General features: G+C 49.0%; 1 protein-coding gene across 1 annotated transcript in view; it reads left to right on the forward strand.

The window, feature by feature from the left end:
- The window catches only part of SMAD6 (SMAD family member 6), a 44,556-nt gene extending 32,707 nt beyond the window's left edge, over window positions 1–11,849 (forward strand). The window contains exon 4 of the mRNA XM_076348100.1: window positions 10,948–11,849. Within this exon, the coding sequence (XP_076204215.1) occupies window positions 10,948–11,489 (542 nt within the window). The 3' untranslated portion in view covers window positions 11,490–11,849. The remainder of the gene's footprint in view (window positions 1–10,947) is intronic.
- Window positions 11,850–12,196: the final 347 nt, after the last annotated feature.

A 12,196-nucleotide genomic window follows, 5' to 3' on the forward strand; every position in this document is an offset into this window, starting at 1 on the left:
GTGTGCGAGCCAGCAGGCAGGAGCCCTCCCCATGCTCCCCACCAGTGCCACAGGATTGGGGACCTGCCTCTGCCTCGCCGGCTGCCCATCGCTGGGCTCTTCCCATGGCTGCTCATACCGCATACGGACTCCATCCCCATTGCTTTTAATTCCTCCCCAACAGATATGAGCCCCAGGACCTCCCCATACACATTTATCCTTTTAGCGTGACCAAATTGGCTTGCACACCAGGGGGATTGTTTCCTTGCAAAGGCCATGCTGGCACCCAAAATCCTTTAATTCCCTGTAAAACTTGGGCAAACCCGCCACGAGAGAGGACTTGAAGCAACCACAGGCAGTGTGACATGTGGCTCCCGGTCTTGCAGGGCTTGCTCAGACAGTGAGTCTCGGGGAGAGCTTTATCGGGAGAAGGATCTTGGGCTTTGGCCAGCGAGAACAAAGCCTGAATTTCCATTTCACTCTCAACCCCTGTTTGCTTCCCATATATGTGAGGGCACTGATACCATGCTGGAAAAAAAAGCCTTTTTTAAGGATGCTGGGGGAGAATTGTCAGGCAAGGGGAGGCATCATCCAGAGCCCTTTTTGGGGAGCAGAGGATGGGCTGGGATGGGGGACCCAGAGCCAGTCTGGGTACTGGCGGGGGTTTGGGATGAAAGCCCAAGATTTTTGTTCTCCCAGGGATCCCAGACTGGGGTCTCGTGGCTGCCCGGGGCCAGACTCTGCACCCAGCTGGCCAGGGAGGAGCAAAGCAGCTCATTCCCAGCCCATATGGAGAAAAACATTTGATGGGCTCCTGCTCGTGGCCCCTGGGGAGCCTCCCCAGCCCGGCACTCCTCCATCGCTGCTTGTTTTCCAGGTTGGTGATAGTTTCCTAAAGCTTTCGCAGTCCTTGATATTTGCGGTGGTATTGGCATCAAGCCGACAGACATCTGTCTCCAGCGCCTCGGTCTTCTCTTGAGGATGCTGCTTGTGGCTGCGCGACGTCCTCGCTTCAGAGAAATCAGGGTGGCCTTGGGTTTTTTCAACCCGCTTGCTGCTTCTCACGTCGTCTGCCTCCGCTCCGAAACCCCGCGGCTGGTTCTCAGTCGTAAATCCGATAGAGGTGCGATAGCGGGGCAAGGCTAGTTTCGTTCTCACCCCGGAGGGAACGGCTCAGGCTGGAGCACAATTGCAGACTCTCAAAATATATCTGATGGTGACATTTTATTTGGTTTTGCTTTGATTTTCCACCCAGGGAAGCATCTCCGCTCATTTTCTGGTTGGTAAAAATAGAAAAGCGCAGCAAAGCTACTGCAGTCGCAGCCTGCTTCGTTTCCCGTGTCCTGTGCAAGCACTTAAGCCCAAAGTTTCCAGCTTTGCTGGCGTTTTTGGGGAGCAGGTTTTGCATGACCAGCCTGGGAAGGAGGCCTTATGTAGGGGAACAGCTGAGTATTCACCTTCTGGAAATGGCAGATTTTGGGTGCTACCGGAGGGAGCTGAACTGTAATTCAGGGTTGGGGCTGTGCCGAGAGCAGTATGAGTAGGTGACGGTGTGCTGCCTGGCTGTGTGGCCTTTGCAGGACAGCCCTCTGTTTGGAGGAGCTCAATGCCCTCATATTATCTAACAACTGGAGGAGAAAAAAGGTGGTTTTTTTTTTTTAATCTGCTGCTTTTCTCCAGAGAAGGTGTTCTGCAGTGGCTGGAGGGATGTGTCTTGTGCTGCGTTAGTGGTCCTGCTGCCGCCGGGGATGCTCCAATGCTCTTAGCGAGTGTGGCAGCGCAGGGAGTGGGGAGGCTCGAGCATCTTCAGAGGCATCTCTGCAGCCGCCTTGGCAGCGTTCTCGCCAGCTCAGCATCGGGCATCCCAAAACAGCTCCATCACCTCAGTGCCCCCTCCACCCCAGCAGAAACCCCTTCATTTAATGCTGGTGTGAACCAGACAGGGCTTTGGTTCAGTTAGAGCCCGAGCCTCACACCTCTGGATCATCAGCCTCCGGTGAGGTGATTGCCAGGCTCAGCCGCGAGCTGAGTCCGGCACCTGACGTGTTCTGTCTGAGAGGCACGATGGAGGCGGAAAGTAGTGTTATTCCTGTTTCTCTTCAGAGGGACATACTAATTAGTTTCTGCTTTTAAAATGCTTTGAAGCACTCAGCCGAAACTGCTTTATGAGCGAAAACTATTATTACTTATTTATACCATTTTCCAGAGTCTCTCCTCCACGGCAGGATGTTCCGATTTGCCGCAGCTCTGGTCATTGAGCAAATTATTTCCCTCCCCGAGGGCATCAGTCGCGATGTCTAAGAGCACCCAAAATTGCTCTGCAAAACCAGAACGGCTTTGAAAGGGAGAAGAGAGCTCAGGAGGTGCTGCAGGATTTGGCCGGCCCAACTTCTGCCCAGCCCAAGTCGGATGCGGTTGGTGTAGCCGGGATTGCAGCAGGCGGCCCTCGGATTAATTAATAGCGAGGGCTGGCGCGGCGCCAGGCGGGAGCGGCGCGGGGAAGGGAGTGTTGGACGTTGTGGCGGCGGCTAAAAGGGAAATCTGCCATCGGGTGATTTATGGGGTGATTTCTCCTGGGTTCTTGGCGTTTTTCAGGCTCTGGGAATAAAAAAAAGGGGATTGCGTACACAGTTGTTTGGAGGAGCTGAAAACGTGTGAGTTCTCAACCTAAAAATGAAAAAAGGGGATTTTTTTCCCCATTTTTTTGTCCCAGCATCCCCCACCCTCGCAGTCCTCCTGCAGAGGGCACTTGGGGAATGAGGCTTCCCCCCACCTTGGCGTGCAGTTGGTGCCTTGCCCAGCTGGCAGCGGGAGGCAGAGAAAAAAGCCAACCCCAACTAGACGATGCTCGGAAGATTTTCAGCAAACCTCCCAATTTTACAGAAAAATCAGTTATTAGTGGAGACCTTCTCCCTGCCCTGATCCCCATGTCTTTCACCAGCTTGTTTCTGTCCCCATTTTTTTGGCTGGTTGGGGCACAGGGTGGGGGCACCCACGGCCAGGCAGCGGGGATGCTGCGGGTGCTCACAGAGGTGCCGAGCACAACCCCAGGATTTTGCTGGGCTTGGGCTTACCCAGCACGGCTTTCCAACAGTGGAGAAGTCTCAGCCAAATTCTGGCTGATGACAGGTCTGGTGCTTTCATAATTGGCAGCCAACGTAGGTGATTACGTTTTGGGCTCCTTTTGAAGATGTATTTACATTGTTGTGTTAACTTTTAGATGCCAGGTATAAAGCAGTTACATGCACAGCCCACGAACATAAAAGCGATGAATGTACCTGCGAAAGCTGTGAGCAAGGGAAGCTGAGATTATATGGAGACTGTTCGACTAAAAAAAAAAATCACCTAAATCTCTGAAAACATTGGCCTTTAGAAGTAACGCATAAAAATGTCAGGGAAAAATATCTGAGTTGGGCTTTTCCAGTTTTCTTACTTTCTAGGACTTTTCACCCTTGGCTGAAAAGACCTTTGTAAACCATGCAGGGGAGCTGGGAAAAAACCTGCTAAAATACCTTAAAATCATGTTCTGGACTGCATATTTAATGGCCAGAGAAGGTACATTAGAAACAAACTCCTTGAGTTTATCTTGAAAATAAGCTAGCTGATGATGGCTTACAAATTTCCGGGCAGAACTAAACATGGCATGTGTTTTTCTTTGAAGGATATAAAAAAATTAGCATGAGCTGATGATTTTGCAGAGTGGTTTCTTTTATGCAGAGAAAATTGTTTTCATCCTAATTCTTGGCATTGGCTCCTGTCCTGTGTTGCTTTTGTTTCTTAGGCTGCCATGGAAATGTCCCCCTTTCCCCCCAGGCCTCTCCACGCGCCTCTTCCACTGGCTCTGTTGCCCGTCAGACCCTTTTTTGAACTAATTTAATTAATTAACCCAGTGCAAGTGTTCTTCCGAGTTAATCATCTGCTGGGTTAACGAATTAAATCGGCTCATGGAAGGAGGCTGGGGAGCACCAGAACTCTGCTCCAAGGTAAAGGCTGGAGGTGAAGGAGGAGGAGGAGGAGGAGGAGGAGGAAGGTGCCTCCTTCATGGTGGGTACGGTTGCAGCGAGGGCTCTTTTCGGCTGTCTGCGGTGCTTTCTTTGGTGTTGGTTTTTGCTGGATGAGTGAGCTGAACTGGTCTCTGTGGCTGCGCAACAGCCACATCCAACGTGAGGAACATGCCAGGAACCATGCTGGGGTTGGAGGAGTTGGGACCCTTTTGAGCCACAACGATGGTGACACACGGTTGAAATCACACTCTTATTTTATAATTGAGGTATGAGCTGAGCTGAATCTTTACATTTCTCTCAGCAGAGCAAACCAGCAGCCTGGAGAGAGTTTGATGCTCTGCAGCATGGGGAAGGTCTAGATTGCTGTCCCTATGGCTGACCTCTGTCATCAGCTGGGGAGCTAGTGACAGCCTTTCAGGGCCTCTGTGAATCAGGGAGCAAGTTTGTTTTGGTCAAAGCTGGGACATTAAAGGATCCTCAGTGGATTCTGGGCCTTAAGGAAAAGGTCCAGGAAGAAGCCTAGGGCTCTCCAACCTCCTGCTTGCACCCAGCTGCCACCTCCTTGCACAAGCCTGTTGTCCTGCTGTAACACACAGCTTCTTGCTTCATCGGAGAAACCAAGAAGTGATTAGAAAAATGTACCAAACTGTCCTTGTCCTTGTCAGAACTTTGCCTGACTTTTGATGGGGGACAGCATGGAGAACCTCCTGCTGCCTCCACTCCTCCGGTGTCCCCAGGGCCATCACAGGACAGCAGGACAGGTCCTGCCCAGCCTCCTGCGTTCATTTGCTGGTGGGCTTGGGATGTTGCCTTAAATACATATGGTGGAGCCAGTGCTGGAGCATTCCCATCAGCTGACAAAGTGGCTGCTGACCAAGACGTGGCTCACCAATGGCTGCAGCTCCTCCCAGGTTGAGAAGGTGCCTTCAAAGTCCTACCCCACTGCTCCCAATGAGGATGGACAGATGGTGGCTGGTTTGTGGCCCTGTGTCCCAGGGTATCTGCATGGGGGAGCCTCGTGCTGGGGGCAACGCTCAGCTTCTCCCCCCTCCCCGAACGGGCAGGGTCTCCTGCCAGGGGTAGATGCCGTGGTGCTGGTTGCAGCACGGGGGCTCTCAGGGGGCCACAGTGATGCATTCCAGCTGAAACTTGTAAGGCAGAGGTATTTTAAGTATATTGGCTTAACAAAAATGGTTGTGAGCTTTGCTGGGGCAGATTGACAATTAATTTTTCTTTTTTTTTGCAGGGCCATAAAAATTCCATTTCTGCTGTGGAAAGTTTTAACCCCTTCCTTGCCCTGGAGCTTGTTTCTAAGGGTATTAGTGAGGGATTATTTTAACTGATGGCTCCCTGGTGAACCGTTAAAAGATTTTTGGGAAATGCGCGTGTTCTTTGTGCCGGGCTTTTTATCTGGACCTTGTTCACAGTGACCCATGTATGACTATAACAGTATGGACCAGGACACCATCCTGCTTCCATGCTCCTGCGTGTTGGGTTGTATAAGCATGTGTCTGCTACGGCAGAGGGGAGAAAAAAGACTGGGAATATATCTTACAGACTTCAAAGAATAAAACTGAAGAAAGACCTTGGCCATTGAGAAAGGTTGTAACTGAACTCCATGGCCAGAGGAGTGTTAGGCTGCCCCGAGATGCAGGAGTATGGGAGGGTGGGACATGAAAATGGGGTGTGGGCTGAGTTGTGGGGACACTTTTGAATATCCCACTTCATCTCTTCAGGTGTTCAGATGTGCATTTGAGTCCCCGTCACGTTTGGAGCATGCAGTGATTTTTTTCTTTACATGTATGGTCTTCCCTGTGGGTGCCTCTTAAATGTGTTTTGAAAAACCCATGAGCGTGGTTTGGGGTTAGGTGGGGAAGGAGCGGCTGGCATCACCCATTCCTCACGGGCGGCTCTGCTTGGAAAAACAACATGGCGCCACTTGTGACTGTTTCCTCAGGAGTCCGTGCAAAAATGGGAATATTCCTCAAAGCACCACAGCAAACTTCCCTTCTCACCCCCGTTTCCTTGCGCAGCAAGATCTTACTTGCAGCCATATATTGTGGGGGGCGTTTGACCTGCTGAGAAGAGGTTTTGTGGCTTCGGAAGAGCCAAAGCATGAATCAGAGATACTTTAATTGTGTGTTTTGTGATCTGCCCATGTTTTCCATCCTGTTTTTAAGTGCAACATCAAGCAGTGGGACTGTGCAGCATTTTGTTTTGGAAAAAAGCATCTTTCTTTTTCTGTTTTAATGCACTGCTTTGAACTTTACTGACATAAAGCACTGTCAAATCATAAATAATCTAAAACCTCAAGTTATTTTCTTTACCTCCACACTCTGCAGGGAGCGAAAGCAGCAGTGCTGCTAACACCATGAGGATTTACAGTATTTGCTCTTTGCATTTATTCCCGTACCCATATTCCTTCTGCCTGAGCCGTGCAAGACTCTTTTCCCGTTAAGTTCTGGTTTTGATTCTCTGTCTTGCTTCCTATCTTGTTTTTTTATCTTAAATTGTTTGAATTTCCTTTTGGATGTGTCTGCTGCGAGGCAGTGCTGCAGCGGAGGAAACGGCGACTCGGAGGAACGAGTAAACAAGAGACAGAGTTTCAGCCCGTCCATCTGATCGATAAAGGTGGCTTTGATGGAAGAGATAGCCCTGACGCCAGCCTAAATGTAGCTGTTAGAAGTTGTAGCTGCCTACAATGATAGTTGTTAAAAATGCGGCGTATACCATCAAGGGAGGCACTGCAGGACTAAAATATTTTTCTTTCTTCAAAAAGAAAGCTAACAAGCCTGCCTCTGTTTCAGCAGAAAGGGAAAAAAAGGAAAAAAAAAGTGGATTTTCTTGTCTGTGCATAAAGGGCAGTGTGGAAAAAGAGGAGGGAAAAATGGAATATTTATTTAAAAGGCAGAGGACATGCTTTTCTGCCGGCCGCCCCTGCTGTCTGCTGAGTGGTAGTGGCTAATAGCTGAAGGCGAAACTAATACTTGGCAGGGGATAAGACACAGCGCAGGCCCCCTTGTATTAGGGGCTTGCTAAAGTGCTTGCTTTATGTCAGGGCTGCGAGATGAGTTCATCTTTTCAGGATTTGGTTGAGTGCGCTGGGAGATAAAAGAAGGCAAAGGAACCCGCCGCCGCGACACAGGGAGCGGGGCAGCCGGCAAGGGTGGCGATGGATGGGGCTGGGGGAGAAGAGGGAGCCTGCCGAAAGCTTTCCGGAGGCAGAGGCTTTTCAGATGAGCCTTTTAACCGTCTCCTTTTGGGGTGTTTTATTTGCCTGCGGGCCACGGGCAGGTTGCTTTTGCAGCTGGTTCATGGCTTTTAAAGTCTTTCTTCACCCCTGGCCAGGAAAAGTGGGGTGGAAAGGAAACTTTTAGCTGCTTGATGTGCAATTACCTAAAACTCACGTCCTCACCCGTTTGAAGGAGCACAGGACATTTCCAGGAGTGCTTTGAGCTGGCAGAGCTGTCACTGCCAGGCAGGAGCTGTGACGGGGTGACAGAGATCGGAAGCACATTGGCAGGGGGTGGGTTCACCCCCTGAGATGGATAGATGGACTGAAGCTCGTGCCATAAATGGCATGGAAGTGATTTTAATAAGGCTATTTTAGATGCATCAAAGCACGAGGTGTGAAAAAAACCTTCCCGTTTTCAGCATGCGTGTAGATTGGTGACTTTACCAAAATATTTGCTGGTTCCTGGAAAGCGGAGATGGCACCAGGGATGGTGGCACTTACAGCACGATATTCTTGTAGAATATACACTGGTTTCCTCCTGCTTTGCTTTCCCCCACTAGTGTTAATTTGCAATAAGCCATGGGAAACACCTATTTAAATGTCTATTGCTGACTATTCCCCTAATTAATTCAACTGATGGGGGAACTTGAGTTTTGAAGTTGTCCCATTCTTAGTCTGTAAGGGAAATTCAGGGGCTGAGTGCTAGTTTCTAAAAAATGTGATAACAAAACCAACTTAGCTAATGGAACAAAACCAACTTAGCTAATGGGCATGCAGGGCTTTGTGGAGGTTGGGAGGTTAAACAGATGCAGAGCTTGGTAATTGCTACCAGCCTCCAGGCCCGGCAGATGAAAAGCTCTGAGCTTGTCTGTAGCCCCCCAGCATCACTCGAGTGGGACAACAGCAAAATTTAGCATTTGAGAAGAGTTTTGGAAAGGCACTGTGGGTATCTCAACTGTATGATGTCCCAGGGGAAAGATGACTGGAAACTGGACGCTGTGGAAGATGTACCTGCAGATGAAGCTCAATTGCTCAGTACCTCTTCTTTCTGCTGTCGTGCCATTTTCATCATTTATGAACTACATCTTGTTTCACCTCTTAAAATACGGCATTATTTGCCACAGTGCATTTTAAAGAGCAACATGTGCTGACAGTCTGCATGGTGGTAGACCAAGGGATGTTATCAGAGAAGGTCAAAACGATTTTCGTCCATGCCAAGTTGTTGATTTCAGGGGTTTGTACAGATTTAGCTAAGGATGGTCTTGCTTCAGTAATGTTCAATTAGATAAGATTGTTTGGGTCAGATTTGTGTTAATGCCATAAACTTGGTTAACATCATTTTTGCAACTGCTGCAGAAATGCTGCAAAGAGGTTCTGAAACTTTTTATTGCCAATTTCATCAAAGTTTCTGTTCTTGGTGGAGATCTTAGTGCATCATATTGGCACTAGGCAGCTGGGGAGGTTTCTAACCCAGAATTACATTTGAATCTTCCTTTCCTTCCCTTCCCTAAAACTTCATGTTTGCGTGGCTGGTGCTTTGCAAGGCATCATGGGATACTTCAGGAAGAGTCAAGTCCAGTCGTCAGTATTTAATGATGTGCTTGGATACAACATATCCATCATGCACTTGCCAATGAGGTCATTACCCTTTCGGAGCAAGTTGGGTTGTTTGTTTAACTCCCGGCGATCCAGATGCAGGGGGGTCATTTGAGATGGCAAAGGAAATACAGTTACTGGCCAAAGAGTAAGAATGGGGAAAAACCTTTGGTTTTGCTCATTTTTGTCATTAGCAAAGTGCAGCATTAGGATGAGCTTATTACAGAGTGACTCTTGAGTGGTTTCCACTGAGGATGGCTCAGAAGCACGGAGACACAAAGATCCATCAGTGCCACTGGGACGTGGTGGAGTGTCCCAGCCCATCACAAGGGCTGTGGCTGGGGGACAGGACCTGGTCCTTGGGAGAAAGAAACCCAAGTTCATCTCACCCGGCTCCAGGATGCTGCCATTGCTCTGACCAAAGGTCTTCACCCATTTCCCTGCTGTGCAGAGCCACTAACTGCGAATTTAAGGGGCACATCTTACCCAGTTGTGTTCAGCAGGGCTTTTCCCATGCCTTTGGGAGGCCCAGGACATCACCTCCACTCCAGTATTAGGGCGCACAGAGCTTGGCTCACTCCTCCATGGAGGATTGCCATAAATGCAGGGAAATGGTCTTTCTTTTCCCAGTGGGGTGAAATGTCTGATTGCTGCAGAGTTTCCTTCCCAGTTCTGGATAAAATGTGCATCAAACCGAAAAGGGGCTGTTGGCGGCCATGCTGGGTCCTAAAAATTATATAAACAGATGATGGGGGAGAAAGGGGCCAATCTGGCATTTTCGGGGTGGTTTAGACCTGTGATGGTGCAAGACGATGAGCATTGCCCATGGCAAAGGACATCCCGCCGGCCCCGCTGCCTCCCCGCTTGCCCAATTACCCCCCTTCCCCCCATCTCCCTCCCCTTAAATTTGTATAGTTACAACTCAAGTTAAACTCTAACAAAGCCGCTTAATTCAAAGATTGTTAATGGGGAGGAGAGCCCATTCCCCTCTGGGGTAATTTGAGCCTGAAAAGAAGCGGGGCTGTAGGGCTGCGCTTGAAATCCAGTGCGTCAATAGGGTCTCTGAAGCAAAATAATGGCATCACCCCACGTGTGAGTTAATCGGACATGATGGCACGAAGGCAGAGGGGTCAGCAGGCCACAGGCGCGTGATATATTGTCAGGGAGCTTAATGCCAGGCACAGAGCAGGGCTGGCTCGAAGCAGAGCTCCTTGCTTGAAATCCCAGGGTGGTTTTCTGTTAACTGGTATGGTAGGAGCAGGAATGATGTTCAGCAAGAGGTTAATTCGCTCTCTTTGGGGCTCTTTTAGGGCTGAGAGTTCCCGTCTTCCTTCTGGAGGCATCATAAATTAAACAGATTTCTGGCAGTCTGCGTCCCTCCCGTCTTCCTTGAATGTAATTCCTAGAAAGAAGAGACGTTTTTCATTGTTCTGGAAAGAGCTCCAGTGGCTTTGTAGGAGGACATGTATAGTTCATAGCAACTACTCCCCCTTGGCATGAAATGCCTCCTCAGATTTCATGTTCCCCGTGGGAACATCAGCATCGCTGTCAAAGAATATTATATTGCAGAGATAACTGTCGGGTCAGTCATCCAAGCACTTCATGGACATCCCCTATGTTTCAGCTCAACACAAGTTGGCCTTTGAAAATGGGGGTACACCACCACAGCAGTGCTGAAGGAGCCTGGGGACCCGCCAAGCTCAGGGGTGGCTGAGTTGCAGTGGTACAGTATCCATGCCAGCTCTTGGTGGTAGAAATGCACATATCTTGAGTACACAGGGTCCCGGCTGCTGGACGCAGGATTGAACATTAAATTGTTCAATTTAAAGAGGTGTTAAGCTCCATGGGAGCCAGTGGGTGGCCCGTTGGATCACCAGCCTTTGCTTGAGCCTTCTTTCTTGGTGGCATTTGACATAATTGAAGATGGGCTTTGGGTTGGAGACGGGCTTTGGGTTGGAGATGGGCTTCAGGTTGAACAAAAGTTTTGGGTTGAACACAAGTTCAGTTCCCACATGAGCAAAGCCGATGGGTGGGAAGAGCTTTGCTCTTTCCACCCATTTGCTTACCCTCCATACCTGTCTTTTCCCAGGCAGTCACAGCAAACCCTGACTCTTCCTCTGCTTCCACCCACAGATGCCAGTACGTCGCCTGATGCCGTGAAGAGGAGCCATTGGTGCAACGTGGCCTATTGGGAGCACCGGACGCGCGTCGGCCGCCTCTACACAGTGTACGAACAGTCTGTCAGTATATTTTATGACCTACCTCAAGGAAACGGCTTCTGCCTCGGACAGCTAAACCTGGAAAACAGGAGTGAGACTGTGAGAAGGACTCGAAGTAAAATCGGCTATGGGATTTTACTTAGCAAAGAACCGGACGGTGTGTGGGCTTACAACCGCAGCGAGCATCCCATCTTCGTCAACTCCCCAACACTGGACATCCCCAACTGTAGGACTTTGATAGTGCGCAAGGTGATGCCGGGCTATTCCATCAAGGTGTTTGACTACGAGAAGTCCTGCCTCTTGCAGCACACGTCCGATCTGGATTACGCAGACGGGCCCTATGACCCGAACAGCGTGCGGATTAGCTTCGCCAAAGGCTGGGGGCCATGTTACTCAAGACAGTTTATCACGTCATGTCCTTGTTGGCTGGAGATTTTACTCAGTAACAATCGATAACGGTCAGCTTCTGACGAAAGGAAAAAGAAAAAAAAGACACAGACTATCCCAAATATCATCTACCTAGATTTAATATAAAGTTTTATATATTATATGAAAATATATATTATACTTGTAATTATGGAGTCATTTTTACAATGTAATTATTTATGTATGGTGCAATGTGTATATGGACAAAAAACAGAAAATGCACTTTGGCTTATATAATTCTTTCAATACAGATTTTTTTAAAAAAGAAAAATTATACAGCAAAAATAGGAGAAAGCCCTAATTTTGATGTATGGTTTTTTGAAATATTATTAATACCCAGACAAAAAGCTAATACCAGTCACTCATTGATAATAAAGTATTCGCATTATAGGGGGGGGGTTAATTGTCTTTCTTTCCCCCCCCGCCCCCGGCTGAAGTCCGCAGCAGTGTCTGCTTGGGCGCTCTGCAGTCGGGGGGGTTTCCAGAGGGACCACCGCTGTCTCCCATCTCAGCCAGGACCCTTAGAAAGACAATAAATGAGTTCCTGGTAGGCTGCAGTTGTCTCCAAGAGGATGGTAAATGAGGACAGTTTGAGAGCCAGGGAGCGAATGGAGAAGGTGAGAGGAAAATCTTCCATAGCTGTTCTTGCTCGGGGCTCTGTGATCTGTCTGATAACACAAAATGCGATGGGGACATTGTGAAGATGACCGTGCATGTTTGTGTTTGTGCAAATTAAT

This window comes from Aptenodytes patagonicus, chromosome 10 (assembly GCF_965638725.1).
Source record: "Aptenodytes patagonicus chromosome 10, bAptPat1.pri.cur, whole genome shotgun sequence".
Lineage (NCBI taxonomy): Eukaryota > Metazoa > Chordata > Aves > Sphenisciformes > Spheniscidae > Aptenodytes > Aptenodytes patagonicus.